General features: G+C 47.8%; 4 protein-coding genes across 7 annotated transcripts; 1 reads left to right on the forward strand and 3 right to left on the reverse strand.

Annotated features, from left to right (window-relative positions):
* Positions 1-932: 932 nt before the first annotated feature.
* Positions 933-19,684, forward strand: LOC108160282 (locomotion-related protein Hikaru genki). Of its 2 annotated transcripts, XM_017294164.2 has the most exons (9): positions 933-1,653; positions 12,418-13,554; positions 15,278-15,502; positions 15,800-15,897; positions 16,365-16,439; positions 17,025-17,361; positions 17,418-17,906; positions 18,022-18,204; positions 18,505-19,684. In XM_017294164.2, exons 1-9 carry the CDS (start codon positions 1,524-1,526, stop codon positions 18,726-18,728), a joined length of 2,898 nt encoding a protein of 965 aa, XP_017149653.1. In that variant the 5' UTR covers positions 933-1,523; the 3' UTR covers positions 18,729-19,684. The 2 variants fall into 2 exon arrangements, with proteins under 2 accessions (XP_017149653.1, XP_017149654.1); XM_017294165.2 differs by lacking the exon at positions 16,365-16,439.
* On the reverse strand, positions 3,601-5,632 carry LOC108160284 (cytochrome P450 4p1-like). Its single transcript, XM_017294172.2, has 8 exons — positions 5,434-5,632; positions 5,148-5,351; positions 5,012-5,093; positions 4,849-4,949; positions 4,522-4,792; positions 4,234-4,454; positions 3,857-4,171; positions 3,601-3,790 (listed from the first exon to the last, which is right to left on the reverse strand). Exons 1-8 carry the CDS (start codon positions 5,630-5,632, stop codon positions 3,630-3,632), a joined length of 1,554 nt encoding a protein of 517 aa, XP_017149661.1. The 3' UTR covers positions 3,601-3,629.
* Positions 6,075-8,238, reverse strand: LOC108160285 (cytochrome P450 4p1-like). Its single transcript, XM_017294173.2, has 8 exons — positions 8,040-8,238; positions 7,747-7,947; positions 7,615-7,696; positions 7,452-7,552; positions 7,116-7,386; positions 6,837-7,057; positions 6,457-6,771; positions 6,075-6,390 (listed from the first exon to the last, which is right to left on the reverse strand). Exons 1-8 carry the CDS (start codon positions 8,236-8,238, stop codon positions 6,230-6,232), a joined length of 1,551 nt encoding a protein of 516 aa, XP_017149662.1. The 3' UTR covers positions 6,075-6,229.
* On the reverse strand, positions 6,075-11,341 carry LOC108160283 (probable cytochrome P450 4p2). 3 transcript variants are annotated; one of them, XM_017294169.2, is made up of 9 exons: positions 11,099-11,341; positions 10,823-11,023; positions 10,691-10,772; positions 10,528-10,628; positions 10,192-10,462; positions 9,913-10,133; positions 9,544-9,858; positions 9,347-9,477; positions 6,075-6,259 (listed from the first exon to the last, which is right to left on the reverse strand). In XM_017294169.2, exons 1-9 carry the CDS (start codon positions 11,298-11,300, stop codon positions 6,230-6,232), a joined length of 1,554 nt encoding a protein of 517 aa, XP_017149658.1. In that variant the 5' UTR covers positions 11,301-11,341; the 3' UTR covers positions 6,075-6,229. The 3 variants fall into 3 exon arrangements, with proteins under 3 accessions (XP_017149658.1, XP_017149659.1, XP_017149657.1); XM_017294170.2 differs by having other exon boundaries at positions 6,075-6,253; positions 9,341-9,477; XM_017294168.2 differs by lacking the exon at positions 6,075-6,259 and having other exon boundaries at positions 9,143-9,477; positions 11,099-11,300.
* Positions 19,685-20,541: the final 857 nt, after the last annotated feature.

Raw genomic sequence — 20,541 nt, forward strand, 5'->3', positions numbered from 1 at the left:
TCTAAAGGGGACTTTGTTGAACAGTAATCCTCTTTACATACTCGTACCTACTCGTAAATATATTATTGCAGACGCTTCTGTAGTTTTTCTCAGACAGAAGAGTTTTCGCTACAGTGTGTCGGTGTTTAAGCAAACATTCGCAATGTTTAATTAAAATTAAGGAAAATTATAAGGATCTATGCCACTATTAAAAAGCCGATTACTTGAGATTCATATTTTATGACATCATTTAGCCAAGGAGCCTAAGAGATTTTCAATGAACATAAAAGTTAATTGAAAATCAGATTCATTAAGGCTTGATTTTATTATTCCGGGTTTTTCAGTCAGCAGCCAAATGACATTTTATGTCCGCGCTACGGGTTACGGTGTTCTTACTGTCCTTCAAAGATGTAATTGATTGCTTTGATTCTGATCCACCGCACTGTCCCTCCACAAAACGCACCAAAGGATTAAAAGAGTGTAATTAAATTACGTTTAAACTTTTAGATAACTTAATCAGAGGGGAAGGCAAGTGGAAAACTTCACTTGTAGCCGACCACGTGCCGTAGAGAAGGAGAAGGAGGTTCGGGCATGGCATCCCCTAGGCTACGTGTTAAATTACAAGGGCACGCACACACTGGCACCCGCTGGAACACACGGAAAAGCGAAAGGAGCAACAGCAGAGAAGATAGCGAGGAAGGGAGGATAAGCAAAAATATCAAATCAAAACAAAAACACACGATTTACCGGCAAAATGCACGTGACATCGGTTCTCCTTCGTCGCTTCGTTGCTTCGAAACCCGAAGCTCATTTTTGAACGCAAATATGATTCTTCAGAGCGTAAAGCTCTCTCACCGAGCCGAACTCGGCTGGAAACTGTTGTCGAGCAATATTCTTAACCACCAGCAACATTTAAAGGCGGGCGGACTCGAAAAAACGTCCTTGCCGCCCAAATCATCCAAAATTCTCATTTCTCTGTCGACTGTTGCAAGGAAGTGTTCAAGTTTTGGTCCTCCAGCGCACAGTGGAGCTGATACCAGTGAAAGCAAAAGTGAGACTTTAAGGCCCACAGTACATATATACATACATATGTATATGTAGATGGTGGATGCATGTGTTTGAGGAGTGTGTTTATTCAAGTGTTTGACGTTGAGTTGGCCAAGTGGATTTCTATTTTAGCGCCATTGAAAGGCAGCGTGTGAAGGGCTGTTGTTGGGGCACTAGCTGTCGCCTCTGTGCTGTGGCATTAAATTCTACTGCAGGCGTTGCATGCTACTGGCGTTTAGGGAGTGCAACTTGTGCACGCTTTAAAAGGCGGCACGGAACATTGAGACATTTTGGTAGAGTGCTTAAAGCTTCTGCTCTGCCTCCTCGCTCTGGCAGCTCAATGTCAAGCGATAGATTGTGCAGACTAGTGCATTGAGTGATTGACAAACCAAAGACAGGAAGAAAGAGAGACTCTTGGCAAGTGCACTCTGATATTTGGCCAACTTGTGTGCGGGCAGAAGGAAGCGGGCAGGCAGCTGGATCAGGAAGTTACAGCCATGTGGAGCAGGCAGAGTATGCGGCATAAGCCGCTTTGGGCCCTAATATCCTTGGCCGTTTTGCTGCTGGTCTTCGATAAAAGCAATGCCAACACGGAGACCGATGAGACCACCAGCACATCGGAGCCAGGTGAGCTTTAATTGGTTATATGTGTGGTACATGGTACAGGGTACAGGTGTACATGTGTACATGTGTGCAGGTGTGCGTGCAGTTTGACCTTCAGTTAGCATAGAAAGAAAGAAACCCGAAAATGGATTATGACAGGCCTCAACAGGGCTCTATCGATGCACAGGCACTTTATTAAATGGGATTTCCATGGGATATTCACACACGCACCAACAGCCGAAACAGCCGTAAGGAAAAGCCACAAACAGACACAGCCAGGAATCAGCAACAGCAGCAGCAACAGAAACAGCAACAGAAACACAGAGAGGAAAGGCCAAAGCGCAAAAGCAAATAACTGGCAGCAAATGAAATATTTCACGGCATCTGCGGCACAAAGGCAATCAAAACGATGGCCCAGCGCTCGTTCGGCCCAGGGCCCAGGCTCAGGACCAGGCCATGGCCATGGGCAGCCTTAATCCCAATCAGAATCAACAAGCAGAGAGGGAAAGAGAAAGGTGGGCGAAGAAAAAAGCAATTGCACGAAAGCTCGTAGCGAAGCATGGCATGGAGGAGAGGGAGAGGCCTTGGGAGGCTGGATAATAGAAATTAATAGCGTCATGTGAGTCGTGCAAGAAGGGAAGTGGCTACACAGAGGGATTGGGGGCTGGGGAGTGGTTGTGGTTGAGTTCGGGTTAACACGCGAATGTAAATCGACCGACAAGACAGCCTCACACGCAATTTCCTGCCAAGGACCAAGAATGCTATGCTCATCAAGTAATTAATTCATTTCGACTACCCTTGTCTCCCGTCTCCCGTCTCCCTACCTCTGCCTCACATCGACAGTCGGTGGCGTCTCGAGGACCTTAGCTGCGACGCAAATGGTTGGGAATATTGCGACTTTCTTTTTGGCTGTGGCGCATTTGTTGGCTGTTGGCTTTTTGCGCGTCACATTTCGGTGGCTGTTGGCTGGTGGCTGGTGGCTGGTGGCAGGGTGTTGCGTTGCACTTTCAATTTTCAGTGTGGCAAATATTTGCTCAGCCAAAACCCAAATGAAACGACGAATGGAATTTCGCTTACATGACTTTCCAATGGAATCCAGAGTGTGGGACATAATTTTGACACAGGGAAAACTAGTGAGAGAGAGGGACAAAGGGAGTGGGTGAGAGAGAGAGAGCGAGAGGAAGAGAAATGGATGAAATATGCAATAACCGAAATAGAGACTAAAACTGACAGACCAGAAGCTGCAGCCTGCTGCCTGCAGCCCGTAGCCCGCAGCCTGCTGCCCCATTCCCGGCCATGCCATTGCATGTCCCATAAATCCCAGAGCACGAAGAATGATGATGATGTTGGCCGTGCAGCAGCCAGTGGCATCATGGTCACATGTCTATGCGTGTCGCTGCCTTTCCCGCTTAGTACAAAGCTGACTTTGCATTATGCATGCAAATGGGCGGACCGAAGGGGTGTACGAGTATAACCAAGTAACGAACTGTCAAAATCGCAAAGACAGCAAAAAAAACCAAGAAACCAGCAGCAGTAGCAGCAGTTGAAGCCGTAAAACACCAAAAAAAGGAAAAGGCAAGATGACAAAAAGTCGCCAGGACATTATGCAATCCTTATATGAGTGCTAAAAGATAAAGATTACTCCACTTCGCTCCCTCCCACTCTCTCTCTCTCTCTCTTTTCCATCTTCTATCTTCTTTTGTGCATAACTGCAGGAAAAGGATAGATTCGGCCGGAGGGGGAGCTCCCACTGAGATTTTATGGGGCACAGGAGTTGAAATGGAAATAGAAAATAGAAAATAGAGTGGAAGCTCCTTCAGCTCGACTGTGCATGCATGAATGATATATAGAGCGGCGGCTGTCGAGATGCCAACGATAATCGGGCAGAAGCAAGTTTTCAGAGGTCGGGTCGGAAGGAGGACATTTCCTGATATCAGAGCCACAACCCGAACTAAATGTGAACATTCTGTGGAGTAACTGGAGTTTTATTAGCGACAAAATCACTTTCGTCTCACTAGCTTAACGCGAATATGGTTCTTGATGCGCAGTGTAATTCCCACGTGGAAGATAATCGACTTGGGATCGACCAGCGGTTGGATCTCGAACTTCTTGAGAATAACAGTCATCAGGGTTTTCATCTCTTGCATGGCGAATTTTTGAGCTAAAGATAAAGGAAACCAATTACTGTCTATCCGAATCGCGCCTCGGGTCGAAGTTTTCCACTTGCCAATGCAATTCCTTTGCCCCGCACTGAACGGAATGTAGGCGTAGACAGGACGGTTCTGGCTGTTCTCCGGCAGAAAACGTTCCGGCCGAAACTCGTTTGGCGAGTCCCAGTGCTTGGGATTCCGATGGATGTCGAAGGTGTGTATGTGGATCTGGGTGCCGCTGGGAAGGATGAGCCCGTTGGCCAGCTCTGTTTCCTGCACTGCTTGACGGCCCATAAGTGGAATGGGCGGGAACAGGCGCATTGTCTCCTTTATAAAGTATTCCAGGTACTTTAGCTTGCTCATCTGATTGATGTCCAGATTGCTGAAGTCATCTGCAGGAGGGAGAATGAGTCCAGTGTAAGAGTGGAGTTTGCTTAAAGATCTCTCTGCTTGCCCTCAATGTGCTCTTGAATTTCGTTGAAGCAGAGCTCCTGCTTATCCGGATACAGCGACATGTTCATCAGGGTGAAGATGAGAGTGATGGAGCTCACATCATAGCCCTCGAACATCAGGGTGTCTACCTCCTCGCAGATACCAGCATGATCGATCAACCCATCCTTCTCGGCACATATCAAGGTATCGAGCATAGCAAATCGTTTGTGTCTGCTGACAAAGCTGCCAAAGAGAATGAGGTAGAATACTGGTCAGGCAGTCGCACTCCCTTAAAGAGAGACTCCCTTACATGTCATCATCGGCCGTCTGAGTAGATCTTCTGTGCTCCAGCTCCTCCTCGAGCAGTATCCTCCGCTTGGCAATGATCTCGCTGGAAAAGTCGTGGACTACTTTCAGGAACGGAGCGTACTCCTTGGCCACAAACAAATTGTAGATGGTAGTGTTTCTTAAGAAAGGATTGCTGAGGCGCCGGACGAAACTCTTCTCGATCATATGGAAGCTCTCCCGGTAGCGATCACCTTTATCGGCCATTTCATCCAGCTTCACCCCCATAGCAGTCTCTGAAAGAATAGAGATGGATTACAGAGAATTCCCAATTTCCAAAGATCCGACTTGCCACAAATGGTGTTAAGCGTAAATCTGGGTATGAGCTCGCTCAGGGAGACGATGTTCTCGTCTTGACTTTGAAACTGCTGCACAAACTTCAGACTTTCGGCTCTATCAGAGTGGATTGCAGAGATGTTAGCTCGCCGTATAGACTGTTTGGTGAAAACACTCACTGGAAGATCTCCTGAAACTGTCCCAGTATATTGAAATGGAATGTAGGTGTCAGCATCCTGCGACGCGCATGCCATTTGTCTCCTGAAATAGGGCCGTTTGTTAGGGAACCTCTAAATTATTGACCATTCACCTTACCTTTTGATGTCAGAAGACCCGTCTTCAGGGCTGGATGAAGAAAATTGTAGACACATCCTTTTCCTATCAGCGATTTCTGATCGGTCAGTATCATTTCGGCAGATTCGGCATCGATTACGTTGTAAATAGGCATGCCTACGACATATCGAACATAACTCTTACCAAGAGTCTTTGACAAGTCGCGCGTGAATTTGAAAACACCAGCTATTAACGAAAGATTGATAAAGAGAGGCCCGTTTAAGATTAGACCGGTCACACTCAAAGTTCACCCATGCCCATGCCCCACCGTTGTCTTTGCCGTACAGATCGAAGCAGTGAGCAAAGATCGTCCGGCCCTTGGGCGAAGGTACTAGGCTCTCCACCGGCCGGTCATCCCTCGTGTACACACGCCTTGAGAAGAAGGCCAGAATGTAGTAGTCTTTGTTGACCTGGTAGAGCCAGTGAATGACCACACACAGGGCCACCGTCAACCACAAGGTAATCATCGCTCCGCAACCGCACTGGTGGGCTCCCCTTACGAAACTGCGATTCATTCGAATGGCCATTTGTTTTTTCGTTTATAGCAAAAGAAACAACAAAGCTGATTAGATAGGTACATACGAGTAGGTACATTTATCTAGTAGCACGAAATAATACCTTCGTTTTTTATGCGTTCTCAACTGTCTAGAACACGATTGTCTGTGAACTGTGAACTGGTTGTAAAAAGAGAACTTGGGCGAGAGTAGTGGGTAGTACCCTTGAGTCGCAGTGCAAAGGGGTGTATAGTTGGATTATAGATTACGATGCAAGGTTGATTATGATTATGAAGAATGGCTTTCTTTTTCCACGAATTCTGTGTGTTTATTGAATCAAAGAGAGCTCAAAGAGATTCTAAGAGCCGACTTAATTGTCTATAGAAAAAGCCAAATCAAACAAACAAAAATCAAGTTGAACTTGTGCGTTTAATACAACGAGGTTTTATTAACTCAATCGATTATATGGCAGCTATAAAGACATCCTATGTATATTTCTAAACGTTTAACGACATCTGCCATACTATTACAGCCGTCTAGGACAAACCAATACCAACGACGCCTGAAGAATCACTTTCGTCTCACAAGTTTTACTTGAATGTTGTTCTGTGTCCGCAGTGTAATGCCCACGTTAAAGACAATCGTCTTGGGGTCGATCAGCGGTAGAATCCGGAATTTCTTGAGAAGGACTACAATCAGAGTCTTCATCTCCTGCATGGCAAATTTTTGACCTAAACGGAACGAAATGTAGTCATTAGAGACCCAAATAAAAGGCGAGTCATCATTATGTCCCTTACCAATGCAGTTCCGTTGCCCCGCACTGAACGGAATGTAGGCATAGGTATGCCGGTTCTGGCAATTCTCGGGAAGGAAGCGCTCCGGACGGAATTCATTTGGAGAGTCCCAGTACTTGGGATTGCGATGAACATCAAAAATGTGAATAGTGATTTGAGAGTGTTCGGGAAGGATGAGGCCATTGGCCAACTCCGTCTCTTGGATGGTCTGACGAGCCATGATCGGAACGGAGGGGAACAGGCGCATAGTTTCCTTTATAAAGTATTCCAGGTACTTCAGTTTGCTCAACTGATTGTGGTCCAGATTGTCAAAGTTATCTGCAAGAGGGATAGAACGTGTGGAGAATTATAGTGGCGTTTACTTTAGAGTTCTCTCTGCCTACCTTCTATGTGCTCTTCGATCTCCTTGTAGCAAAGTTCTTGCTTTTCGGGATACAGGGACATGTTCATCAGGCTGAAGATAAGGCCGATGGAGGTAGTGTCGAATCCTTCGAACATTAGAGTATCCACCTCCTCGCATATCCCTGCATGATCAATAAGGCCTTCTTTCTCTGCACAAATCAGGGTGTCTAGCATGGCAAAACGTTTCTTCCTGCTTCCGAATCTATAGCAGAATAAGATCCAGATAAGCAAGAATAACCTTTACCTTCTGATCCACTCACATATCATCATCGGCCGTCTGAGTCGATCTTCTGTGTTCCAGCTCCTCCTCGAGCAGTATCCTCCGCTTGGCAATGATCTCGCTGGAAAATTCGTGGACCGTTTTTAAGAATGCATCATACGTCTTGGCCGCAAACCAATTATAGATAGTTTTGTTCCACAGGAGAGGATTGCTTAGGCGCCTGATGAAGCTCATTTCGATCATGTGGATGCCCTCGCGGTAACGATCACCCTTCTCGGCCATTTCATCCAGCTTTACGCCCATGGCAGTCTCTGCAAGAAGGGAAATTGATTGATGATTCACCAATTTTTAACATATACTTATTTATTTTACGTACCACAAATGCTGTTCAGAGTGAATCTGGGTATAAGATCGCTCAGGGAAACGATGCTCTCGTCTTGACTTTGAAACTGCTGCACAAACTTCAGACTTTCGGCTCTGTCGAGGTGGATTGAAGGCTTCAGTGAATGCGGCATTCATTGATTGCTAACAAAACTCACCTAAAGATCTCCTGGAACTGTCCCAGTATATTGAAATGGAATGTGGGAGTGAGCATCTTGCGACGAGCGTGCCATTTCTTTTCTGAAAGGAGTGGGTATTAGTTTAGGGCTTGGAACTCTCGATCATTTTACCTGTGGATGTCAGAAGACCAGTTCTAAGGGCTGGCTGTAGAAAATCGTACACCAGACTTTTGGTTATCAGTTTCGGATGATTCAGTATGTTCTCGGCGTTCTCTGCATCGATAATGTTCAACAAGGGCACGCCCATGCCATATTCCAAATAGCTTTCTCCTAATCTTTGGGACAACTCTCGAGAGTAGCTAAAAACGCCAGCTGTTGAAGGCGTAATAATCAGAGAGAGTCAGAACGAGAGAGAGGGAGTGAAGAGATAAGCAAGGAGAGCTCAAGAGTCTCATATGTCTCACCGAGGTCTTTGCCGTACATATCGAAGCAGTTGGCAAAGATCGTCCGACCTTTGGGCGAGGGCAATATACTTTCCACGGGCCTGCCATCCTTAGTGCGGACTCGTCGGGCGAAAAAGGCCAAAATGTAGTAGTCCTTGTTGATCCTATAGAGCCACAAGACGAGCGCACACAGTGCCACAGTCAGAAAAAAGGCAATCATCGCTACACAACCGCACTGATGGACTGCTCTCACGAAACTGCGATTCCGAGCGATTCATCCGAATGGTCATTCGACTATTGCTTTTTTAAGTTTAAAATTACAAGCAAACATTAAAGCTGATAAGATTTAATACATTTATTATGGGTAGATAGATTATTCGTACAAGTTGTCACATTATATACACACTCATGATAAAACTATACCAAGTGGTTAACTCCCTCTCTTTCGCGTCTTAAATAGCCAACACTTATCCAATTCAACACTCACCCTGCACTGAGTAAAATAAGCCCCGAAAAAAGAGAGAGCGTTGCGGGAGTGGAACACCTCATGGGTGGGTACACACATAATATGCATGTGTATGCACGCAGCGTTTATACGGCGTTTATCCCGTGTTCTCCCATGAACTTGGATCTAATTGCCTAGATCTCGTTGTTCGGTAAACTTGTTGTACACTGTAGTCATAATTCAAATGAGTCTGCTACGTGATTATGATATAAAGGAGTATACACCACACTCAGGATCAAGAACTATACGCTCAATGATATTATTCTATCCGCATGAACTACATACTGCCGCAGAACTGCTAGTAAAGCCGTTAAAACTTCGAAATTTTCAAGATATTTCTGTTTTTGGAAATATCAAACAATATTTTACTAAAAGTCATTACGAATAGGTATTGCTCTTTGAAAGAAAGGCTATTTATTGAACCTATTCGCAATAATTTTGATAGTCTCTTGAGGCGCTATTGAATTGTATGAAAAATAAACCCGGGTATCTCTGAGTCGTACATATAACTAATATAATAACTTTTTTGTTTATAAACACACACGAAACTTAAACTGAAGCAAAAACGAGTAAAACTTGTTTCTCGATAGATAATAATGGTTTGGACTTGTTGTTGAGCTTTTTTTTATACATGTTGCGCGATTAATAAGCTCGGCTAGGTCTCATTCAACGCTTGAACCCCTCCAACCGAAAGTATCTTACGTAGATATATTTCTAGTCCGGTTAATGACAACTAGTTACAGTATAAGTTTTAGTAACCAAACCAACACTTTAAAGTTCTAATCAGGGCGAATCACTTTCGTCTCACAAGCTTTACTTGAATGTTGTTCTGTGTCCGCAGTGTAATGCCCACGTTAAAGACAATCGTCTTGGGGTCGATCAGGGGTAGAATCCGGAATTTCTTGAGAAGGACTACAATCAGAGTCTTCATCTCCTGCATGGCAAATTTTTGACCTAAACGGAACGAAATGTAGTCATTAGAGACCCAAATAAAAGGCTAGTCATCATTATGTCCCTTACCAATGCAGTTCCGTTGCCCCGCACTGAACGGAATGTAGGCATAGGTATGCCGGTTCTGGCAATTCTCGGGAAGAAAGCGCTCCGGACGGAATTCATTTGGAGAGTCCCAGTACTTGGGATTGCGATGAACATCAAAAACGTGTATAGTGATCTGGGAGCGTTCTGGAAGGATGAGGCCATTGGCCAACTCCGTCTCTTGGATGGTCTGACGAGCCATGATCGGAACGGAGGGGAACAGGCGCATAGTTTCCTTTATAAAGTATTCCAGGTACTTCAGTTTGCTCAACTGATTGTGGTCCAGATTGTCAAAGTTATCTGCAAGAGGGATACAATTATAGTGGAGTTAACTTTAGAGTTCTCTCTGCCTACCTTCTATGTGCTCTTCGATCTCCTTGTAGCAAAGCTCTTGCTTTTCGGGATACAGGGACATGTTCATCAGGCTGAAGATAAGGCTGATGGAGGTAGTGTCGTATCCTTCGAACATCAGAGTATCCACCTCCTCGCATATCCCGGCATGATCAATAAGGCCATCTTTCTCTGCACAAATCAGGGTGTCCAGCATGGCAAAACGTTTCTTCCTGCTCACGAAACTACGGCAGAAACAGACAAAGTTTATCAGAGATTCCCCATGCTTTCTGATCTATTCACATGTCATCATCGGCCGTTTGAGTCGATCTTCTGTGTTCCAGCTCCTCCTCGAGCAGTATCCTCCGCTTGGCAATGATCTCGCTGGAAAATTCGTGGACCGTCTTTAAGAATGCATCATACGTCTTGGCCGCAAACCAATTATAGATAGTTTTGTTCCACAGGAGAGGATTGCTTAGGCGCCTGATGAAGCTCATTTCGATCATGTGGATGCCCTCGCGGTAACGATCACCCTTCTCGGCCATTTCATCCAGCTTTACGCCCATCGCAGTCTCTGCAAGAAGGGAAATTGATTGATGATTCACCAATTTTTCACATATACTTATTTATTATACGTACCACAAATGCTGTTCAGAGTGAATCTGGGTATAAGATCGCTCAGGGAAACGATGCTCTCGTCTTGACTTTGAAACTGCTGCACAAACTTCAGACTTTCGGCTCTATTAAAGAAGATTACAGAGATGTTAGCTCGCCGTATAGACTGTTTGGTGAAAAAACTCACTGGAAGATCTCTTGAAACTGTTCAAGTATATTGAAATGGAATGTGCGTGTGAGCATCTTGCGACGAGCGTGCCATTTCTTTTCTGAAAGGAGTGGATAGTAGGTTAGGGTTTGGGACGCTCGATCAACTAACCTGTGGATGTCAGAAGCCCAGTTCTCAGGGCCGGCTGCAGGAAGTCGTACACCAGACCCTTGGTTATCAGTTTCGGATGATTGAGTATATTCTCTGCGTTTTCCGCATCGATAATGTTGAATATGGGCAGGCCCATGCCATATTGCAAATAGCTTTCTCCCAATCTCTGGGACAGCTCTCGGGAGTAGCTGAAAACGCCAGCTGTTCAAGAGATATCGAAGTGAGAAGAGAACGATCAGATAGGCGGAGGCGGGTCAAGACCCTCCCATATCTCACCGTGGTCTTTGCCGTACAGGTCTAAGCAGTTGGCAAAGATCGTCCGACCCTTGGGCACGGGCACAATGCTTTCCACGGGCCTGCCATTCTTGGTGCGGACTCGTCGGGAGAAAAAGGCCATAATATAGTAGTCCTTGTTGACCCGGTAGAGCCAGTGCACGATCACACACAGGGCCACCGTCAGCCATAAGACGACAATCATTGTTCCGCAACTGCGCTCGCGAGCTTCTCGAACGAAACTGAGAGAGAACGCCTCCGGCTGCATAAAACACATTAATAACAACAAAACATATATTATATATATATTAAGCTGATTAGATTGTAGTGAGTTCTCGTGTATGTACAATGTGTACATATACTCATAGAACGTACATCATGTACACGATAGCACGCTCATCTGGCGGCGATTTGTGCCGGGTAGACGCGTGAGCCCAACGAATGTGAAAATATAATAGAGATACTTAGTATATGGAAAACCGGAAATAATTGCAGCTACGAGCACTTTCCCGTTCGATCATTCTTAAGGAGCATTCAGTGATATCTTATCGAATATTAAAGGGGTCACCAGAGTCTTTAAAAGTTGGGTTTATGTTATCGCCATGGATTCTGTCTGTGGCAACCCCTTATCGATTAGGTTTCTAATCAACTAAGTAACATTTTCTATTTTCCGCTGGTCATTCGCCTTTGGTATCTTCTGGCAGTTCCATTTGTATCTGCATCTGCATCTGCATTTGCATTTGCATTAGCTGCTAATTGGCAATTGAATTGCATCAATTACGATGAGAGTGCGAGTGCGAGTGCGAATGTTGCAATGCATTTTCTCTGCTGTGTTACTGCTTTTGACCCACTTTCTGTTAAATTGAAGAGAAATTACGAAATAAGAGATGAATCGGGGAAAGCAAAGGCAAGTTTAAGTCTCCGCCGTTGGCGATTACAAAGTTCCGAATGCTGGAAAATGTTGCCATGACTTTTTCCTTCCGCTTTTGTAGACTCAGACTCCATCTCAGCCTGTGCCACTCATGCGAAATACAGCACCCCCCGGCACCACCCGGCACCCCCCTGATTACATGCTCGCATGCCAAATGCATATTGAAAATGTGCAATTTCGATTGCACTTCAAAGTCTGTCGAAGTCGCAGTCGTAGTCGTAGTCGAATCGGAAGTGCCACTGAAGTTGGAGCCAAGTTATTAAATTAGATCGTATATGAAATATTCATCGCATAAGCTCTTGCCAGTCGAGAGAGCTCTCGTTCTCATGTGCCACAGCCCCTTCAGATATACATACTTACACATCTCTCTCTCTCTCTTTCTCCTTTGCAGATGCTTCTCCTGGCTGCCGGGCGCCGGATGTGCGCTTCACGATTGTCAAGCCGGATGAGACCACGGAGCAGCCGTATGCCAAGTTCGAAACGACTCAGGTATACCTGCCCGAGGACTTCACTACCGCCGATGTGGAGTTTGTCGACTCGGTGGCCCGCAATCCCAGCGAGAACCACGCAGCCATTGTTAATCCCTACTCCCTGGACCTGGGCGATGAGCATCTGCATGTCGGAGATGCGGCTGCCAGCCTGGTGGACGACGACGACGAGCTGGATGACGAGGAGGAGACGGGCACGGGCACCGAGGAGGGGAAAAAGCGCACGAACAACAACCGCAAGCAGGGAAAGAAGCGTCGCTCCGGCTCCGGGCGACGGCGCCGTATTGAGAATGACAATGGACAGACGGGACGGGGCCGCGGCAGTCGATACAAGCGGCATGCCATTCTCCACGATGCGGATGCCTCGTCGGACACGGATCGCTGGGCCGGCAGCAAGCTGGCCGCCGAGGGGGATGTCTACTACGTGCACATTGCCGACATCCTGAAGAGCCGCGAGCCGAGTCGGGCGCTGCGCTCCAAGCTGCACAAGCTCAAGCAGAAGGCCAAGATGCGGAAGTGCCTGGCGGAGGGCAACAAGGAGCAGTGCGCCAAGCTCAAGGCAAAGAAGAAGAACAGGCTGGAGCAACCCTCCCCCTCCAAGTCCGAGGCGGAGCAGAAGGTCGAACAGAAGGCGGAACAGCAGCAGCCAGAAGCGGAACGAAAGCAGGAAGAGCAGCAGCAGAAGCCGCTGGAGTTGGAGATGGTCCAGCCAGAGACCTCTGGCCATCATCGCCGACGCGGTGACAGTCACGATGCAGAGCTCGACCAGCGTGACCTGAATCCGCGTTGGCGCAGCCGTCGCAGCATCGATGCCAAGGGCGATCTTGGCCAGCTGCAGCTGCAAACGGCTGGGACGGCGGCGCAGCCGGAGGCAGAGGCGGAGGATAACCAGTCCCAATATCGCTACGAGAATCAGTCGAGCAGTGCAGCAGTGGCCCTGCAACGTGTAAAGCGCAAGTCGGGCAAGACCACGGGTGCACTGAGCCGTCCGAAAGGTGGTGGCGACTCCAGTTCCAAGACCACCAGTCGCAAGGACAAGGGTGAGTGTGTGCGCCTACATAGCGGCCAGACACTGGCAATGCCACAGTGCCCAATGCTTACAAAGAATTTGCCGCCGCTGTCGCTGTCTCGTTGTCTGTCTGTCCGTCTGTGTTGTGCCCAGATCTATCCACCAGATCGATCGATTGAGTGGAACACACAGAGAGCAAATGCAGTTCGATCCGCGTCTCTGGCCAACGCCAGAGCCTCTAATGCCCTTGCAAGAGTGAGAGGTTCTAAATGGTTATCTTATTAGAATAATTCCTGGTCCGCTCTGTGGCAGTCTTTACTGAGACATGCTATATCCAGATCTTCAGCATCTACACCTTCAAGACTGATGGAAGATCCACAGTTGAAAGACGGAAAGTATTTCAGTTTTCACTTAGCCTTTACAGAATATTTAAAATTGCAGATTTCTGCCGCCATTTTGCAAGGGCACTAAAAGCCACACACTGGACATACACACACACACACACACACCACATTAAAAACGGAAGTTGAAAGTGGAGGACACAGACACACATACTCGAACATACTCGTAAAAGCTAATCGCAGTCGCACAGAACCACAGCCACATTGCCACATCCATAGCTCATCCCCTCATCTGCTTAACACCTGCGCCAGGCACCTGCCCGATCACCCCTTCCCCTCCTCCTTCCCAATCACCCCTCCGCATCACCAACCCTGACGCTAGCCCTTTTTAGCTTTTCATTGCCCCCATTTGGACACCCCCCTGCTGCGTGGTCATGGTTTATTTGCTCCGTCTATATCTTTGTCGTGGTTTGGAGCAGAGCAGAAGCCGACCTGTCCGTTCACGGGCATCCCGGACTTTACTTTGTTGGATGGCTGCCCGTTCCGGCCTTTGTTACGGTGCTGCAATCCTCAATGATTTCCCTTTGTACTGCCCCGCCTCCTGCTGCTGCTGCCCCTGCCCCTGCCCCGGTGGCCTTTGTTTGGCGTGGGCTATAGCAGAACCCGTAACCATGTCCGTGACTGTGTTCTTTTCCTCAACCTGGTCCTGGTCTTCGTCCTCGTCCTCGTCCTCTTCCCTTTTTTTTGCTTTCTATTAGCCGGCCCCATTCGCTGGCATAATATTATCCTTCGTGTTATCTTTGCCTTTTCACTTCTCCTTTTCTCGGAGCTCTTTTTGATGGTTTGCTTAGAAATGGAGTTGTATCCTGTTAAGTGGCCACTCCGCCACCCCATCACCCCAGCCCCATCTTTATGGTTTTCTTTTAATGCATATCTGAGGAGCCCGACCCGCTCGAGTTTCCCATTGAAATTTTCAGTTGGGAGCACATTTCGCACGTCTCGTGGCTTCTCTATGGTTTAATGTGTGTGCCCAAGAGGCGGACTCAAGTGTTTCTCGCTTGCTCAGCCCCACCCCAGCTCCATTGAAATGGGGCAGATCCTGCTGAAGGAGGCAGATTCCCTTTGGAGTGGTTGGGTCAACTCGTTGACTCTTTGTGCGGATAACTTAGAAGGCAATTGGGATGGGATCATTCATTGTCAACCAGCAGCCTTCAGCATCCGCATTTGGTCATCCTCATACCGCATCCCGCATCCACATACCGCATCTCTCATCCCGCTTGACAGCTCATTAGATGCTTGCTCTATTTGCCCTCTCAATGTCTATCTACCCCCGTTTCTTGGCATGTTACATTGCCCATCTCATAACGCCCACACCTTCTGTTCTTCTCGTCTACCCCTAACTCTCAACTGCAGGCATCTACGACGAGGAGGCCGGCTACTCGCCCGTCCATCCCGACGACACCGAGTTCGACGAGGACGAGGAGGAGGAAGAGGAGGTGGACATCCTGCAGCAGTTCACCGAGGTGTCCGAGATCCGATTCCCGGGCGAGATTGGGCCCATGGGCGATCGTCGGCTCTGCAAGATACGCTGCGTCAAGGGCAAGTGGGTGGGACCGCTGTGCGCCACCAACGAGGAGGGTAAGTGAGCCATAAACACGAACAAATGCACAATGGAAAATACTGTCAGCACAAAAGATACAGACACACATAGCCATAGATACAGCTACAGCTACAGCTCCAGCCTACAGTTACAGATTATACGAGTACATTTAAGTCACAAAAAAAGCAATTGCCAAATCATTTATACGAATGCAAATACACACGAAACAAAAGAGTCCGCAAAACCAACAGACTGTTGTTTCATTTGACGCCCACTTAATGTTCTCCAACCTCCCTGCTACCCCCACCCCCACCAACTACAATCGGTCCCGCCAGATGATAACGGGAATGTGAAGTTTCAGCCCCTCTACAAGAGCTGCCACGTGAACCGGATACCGTCGCATCTGCTGCTCAGCTATCGGAACATCTCAGTGGTAAGTGGACGACGAGCTTGTGGCTGCTGCTGCACCACTGGCATCACAAAACAGGCACCACTAGAGCACCACCCACCACCACCGCCACCACAACCAGCACAACATTACATGCACACCCACACAAGCACACACACGTACATGGATCTCTAGGGGAACCCTATCAAACGCCTAGAGATCTCTGGAGAACCCTACGCTTAGGTGGGCCTCAATCTCAATATCAGCTTGGTCCAGAGGAGCTCAGCCTCCGACCTTCGACTTTCTCTCTCGTCACGTCGCCCTCTGTAGCTCTCTCTCTCTCTCTATCTCTCTGACTATCTCTATCCTCATATCAGCTGCACCAAATCTCTCTCTATCTCTCTCTCTCTCTCTGTCAAGTCCAGCGTCATCACGTGCATGCGGATGCCCCAAGAGGCAACGATTCTCTATGTTCTGTTTTTTTTGGTACTCTCTGATTCTCTCTCTTGCAGACACCGATACCACCAAATCGCGGCTGGCGTAAAACGCGCTTATCCAAATCGACACTTCTCTCAAATACAGAAATTGTGAGTCGTCGTTATAGATGCTGTTGTGTAGAATGCTCGTTCCGTAGATGTCAACGAAACACCAGATACACAGATATACAGATACCACACACACATAAGCCTACGCGACCACCGGAAGTAGCGGGTCCAATTAGTGGGTCCTGTTTATGGCTTGCGACCACGAATGAAAGCATCAAATGCACGGTCTAGACCCATGCACTCTCACACACACACACACACACACACACACACAGATACTCGCACAGCGATACCCAAAAATATACTCGGAGATAAAGATAAAGATACACTCGGACACACGGAGACTCGGGGACATGCACGCCAGAGTATCCTGTTATCCAGTACCCCGCCCTCAAAACAGATCTGGACCAAATTTGATTTTCTGCTAACATTTCTCTAATCTTTTTTTCTCTCTCTCTTTCTCTCTCTCTCTCTCTCTCTCTCTCTCTCTGTTTTTCTCTCACTTTATCACTCTTTCTGCACGCTTGACGCCCAACACCTTCCTCCCGCCTTGTGCCTGCCTCTCTTGCCCCTGTCCTTGTCCTTGTCCTTGTGCTGCCTTCGCACATTTTCCTTGTTAAATCCCAGAACGTTGGCTGGGATCTGCCGCATGGACACTCGCTGCAGGCCCGCTGCCAGGAACTGGGCATCTACAAGCTGCTCGGGGAGTCGCGGGTCCTCTGCTCCAACGGGCTGTGGGCCCCCCGTATGCCCAGCTGCGTCCCCACCACCGTGCTGACCAACTACTCGGAAGACAGTGCCCCGTCCATCCGCATCAAGATCTTCAATGGCTCCCACTCGTTCGAGCCCTCCGGCGTGATGGCTGTTCCACCACACAGTACTGTTCTGATGGACTGCATGTATCCCCGGGTGCGGGGAACCCCCGAGTGGAGCTGGACCAGCTGGTACATGCAGTACTCGACAGGTGAGTACCATCTCCCGTGGAAGGAGCTCTTTGTACATGGGCCCTCCACCCGACAGGCTGGTCGCCGGCGCAGGAGGAGAAGGCAGTACGCTACCGGCTGAGCATCAAGAATATCGAGAACAACGACTCCGGTACCTTCACCTGCACGTCGCCGCGCGGACTGACGAACAGCATTGCCGTCGTGGTGGCCACTTCCACGTGCCCGCAGCTGACAGAGCCGCTGGCGCCGCTCAAGCTGCGACTGGAGGGCAACAAGCTCGGCCAGCGAGCACTTTACGAATGCCCCGAGGGCTTCCGGCTGGATGGGGCCTGGAATGCCACCTGCCTGGCCTCCGGCAATTGGTCATCGCCGCCGCCAACATGCCACTCCATCCAATGTCCGCGCCTCGAACTCGACGATCCCCATCTCAGTCTCATTGAACTCAACACCTCGGCATGGGGGCGCGCGGTGTTCAAATGCCAGTGGGGTTTCAAGTTGACCGGACCGGCGCAGCTGGACTGTGAGCCGACGGGCGTCTGGAGTGGCCCCGTTCCGCGTTGCAAAGGTGAGTGCTGTATTCTGATGGTGATTCGAGTTGATTGGATGCAAAAGCCAAACCGTAACTCAACTGACAATTCGTTTATTCGATTCCACACCTGCCTGCCACAACCGTACCGCAGTCATCCAGTGCGTGATGCCAGTGGCGCCGCTCAACGGACGCATCGGTGGCACCAGCCTCAGTCAGCGGCGGCTGACCGTGGGCGCTCTGGTCACATTCAGCTGCAACGATGGGCACACCCTGGTGGGCGAGTCGAGCATCATTTGCACGGAGAACGGATTCTGGTCGCACTCGCCGCCATTTTGTAAGTAGACATCCGCTGCTAACATACACACATACTCGTATATGCACAGAGATGCTGCGAGAGATCCCAATCTTCCGAGTGGGGCCCACTCACCATCCAAAATGAATTAATGACTCTTGTGTTGTATTTCCGCTGAACCAATCGACCGATTGCGATCCCGATACCGATTACGAACCGATTCTGATACCGATCACCAATCACCACAAACATACGCATACGCATACGCATTCGCATACACCATACCATGCATGCCCAATGACCATCCATGCAATGCTCTCCATGCTCTCGCCCAACGTGCAGGCAAGTCGCAGTGTCCGTATCCCGGCGATCCGCCCAATGGTCTGATAGCGCCGCTAAAATTCAATTACGATGCGGGCGACTATCTGAGCGTCCAGTGCCGCCCCGGCTTTGTCCAGACCAACGAGGACCACCGGAACACGGGGCCGCCGGAGCGGCCGAAGTGTCAGCCCGATGGCAATTGGTCAGGCCCGCTCCCCAAATGCCGCAGCTACGAGGAGGTGTAAAGATAGAGCATCCGACGCCATTTTATTGACACTCTTGGATCGAGTTGGCAGCCCTAATTTAGTATTATGAACACCCATCCAACGTGAATTGAATAATGAGAATGTGCTAGAAAAATTCCAAATTCAAACAACATGAAGAAAAACCAGAACGATAACAAGAACATCAAGAAACCGAGTGATATTTAGATTAACTTAGTGAGAGGTATCAAAATTAGTACGATATTTTACTAGATATGTTCATTCGAAAGCTAAATTATGCTCGTACCTATATATTTTATTGCATTCTATCGTATATTCTTTAGTCCAGAGCTCTCTCCCCCCGCTGCACAGGCCCAGGCCCACACACGAAAAATGTTCTAGAATCCACCCGAATCGCTCTTCAGCAAAAGATTAGGTTGATCTCAAGCAAGCTATATACATATATATAGAAGATACTCGAATTTTTTTCTTTAGATTGTAAGACTTTGAAAATATGTAATATTCAGTAATCGTTTCGCTTGAATTTTAAACAGAATAATTCTGGTACTCACACTTGTACTTGTACTAAATATATAAACGAATACTTATCCAAATGCTAATTACAGGTATTTATGTATTATGGTTGCAAATCAAAGTTGCATAAATGTAAATGTTTAAACCAAACACAATTACCCACAGTAAATATATACATACATATACAGGATATTAATTCTTCTATCAAAATAAATGTTGCAAAAGGAAGTAAGCTGCAAAACAGTTATGATACATACATAATTAGTTAGGAGAAACGAAAAGTAAAGCCAAGCGAAACGAAACGAAACGAAGCCCCTGCTTCTCGAAGGCAATTGAAAGTCATATCCATTTAATATATCACACACACAGAAGGATATGTGTAGTACGAGTGTGTAAGCAGCTGCAATGTATGTAAGGCGACGAACATTTTAAATAAATTACGAATACTATTGTGTAAAATGCAATTCCCAGTCTTTAACTGTCTTGATCTGTCTGCTGTGAAGGGGGGCAAAGTACACGAATAAAAAGGTATTGTCAACCGAGTGAGCAGGCCTATTTTGAAGTTCTTAAGCTCTTAGGAAGAAGTAGCTGGAGGCTACCTTCCTAGTGGAGTATCATGCAGGGAGGCGACGAGCGAAAGCTGCAGCCACAGCCAAGGTACACTTATACCAGGTGAGCCAATGTCACAGAGTAAAACTATTTCGTCGCCGCGTGTTATAGAAAGCGAAAGGCAACCCAGGAGGGCGGGAGTGAGCTTTACCTTGAACACAAACCTACCTTGGCCAAAGCTGCGATTCATCTGCGCGAGAGAGTGAATGAGTGACTGGGAGAGGCACAACAAATAACTGTTTCGCCTAAACTTTTGCCAAAGCAAGCGAAAGAGCAGCCGCTTTGAACGTTTGACTGAAATGCAAGAACAAACCGTTATCCCAAATGTGAGGAGGGAGTGCACTGTGGGAGTGGCAGGCGAGAATCGTAAGTGAAATTCATTTAGCGAAGGAGTGGGAGTACTTAGTAATTGACTTTTTACACGCTTCAGCTTTGTGTTTGTTTCATTTTTGTCACCACATTTCGCCTGGAAATTAATTTGTTTTGTTCGGGAGCACCTTCAAACGATTGCAGGAAGCTTCATTTCCCGCCAGCTCATTTTCCACACATGGCCGCTAAAAACCCAATTGTCGTTTATTCACAGCCACGCCCAGGTCCTCCGGCCCCGGGCCCCACATTTAATGGAAATTTGCTGCTTGGGGGGGCCAGCGGGGCAGGGAAACTGCTGGGAAATGTGTCTAAATTGAGACGCCCCCCGTGTCGCAGCCACACC

Source organism: Drosophila miranda, chromosome 3 (assembly GCF_003369915.1).
Source record: "Drosophila miranda strain MSH22 chromosome 3, D.miranda_PacBio2.1, whole genome shotgun sequence".
In the NCBI taxonomy this organism is placed as follows: domain Eukaryota; kingdom Metazoa; phylum Arthropoda; class Insecta; order Diptera; family Drosophilidae; genus Drosophila; species Drosophila miranda.

Coding starts and splice junctions, on each gene's coding strand:
- LOC108160283 (XM_017294169.2), bottom strand. CDS start 11,300: ATGATTGTCGTCTTATGGCTGACGGTGGCCCTGTGTGTGATCGTGCAC. Junction 10,773..10,822: donor TGGGCTTCTGACATCCACAG/GTTAGTTGATCG, acceptor CACTCCTTTCAG/AAAAGAAATGGCACGCTCGT. Junction 10,463..10,527: donor CACTCTGAACAGCATTTGTG/GTACGTATAATA, acceptor CCCTTCTTGCAG/AGACTGCGATGGGCGTAAAG.
- LOC108160284 (XM_017294172.2), bottom strand. CDS start 5,632: ATGATTACCTTGTGGTTGACGGTGGCCCTGTGTGTGGTCATTCACTGG. Junction 4,455..4,521: donor CAGACGGCCGATGATGACAT/GTAAGGGAGTCT, acceptor TCTCTTTGGCAG/CTTTGTCAGCAGACACAAAC. Junction 4,172..4,233: donor AATTCAAGAGCACATTGAGG/GCAAGCAGAGAG, acceptor TCCCTCCTGCAG/ATGACTTCAGCAATCTGGAC.
- LOC108160285 (XM_017294173.2), bottom strand. CDS start 8,238: ATGATTGCCTTTTTTCTGACTGTGGCACTGTGTGCGCTCGTCTTGTGG. Junction 7,948..8,039: donor TATGTACGGCAAAGACCTCG/GTGAGACATATG, acceptor CGCCTTCAACAG/CTGGCGTTTTTAGCTACTCT. Junction 7,387..7,451: donor CACTCTGAACAGCATTTGTG/GTACGTAAAATA, acceptor CCCTTCTTGCAG/AGACTGCCATGGGCGTAAAG.
- LOC108160282 (XM_017294164.2), top strand. CDS start 1,524: ATGTGGAGCAGGCAGAGTATGCGGCATAAGCCGCTTTGGGCCCTAATA. Junction 16,440..17,024: donor TTCTCTCAAATACAGAAATT/GTGAGTCGTCGT, acceptor GTTAAATCCCAG/AACGTTGGCTGGGATCTGCC. Junction 17,907..18,021: donor CCCCGTTCCGCGTTGCAAAG/GTGAGTGCTGTA, acceptor ACCGTACCGCAG/TCATCCAGTGCGTGATGCCA.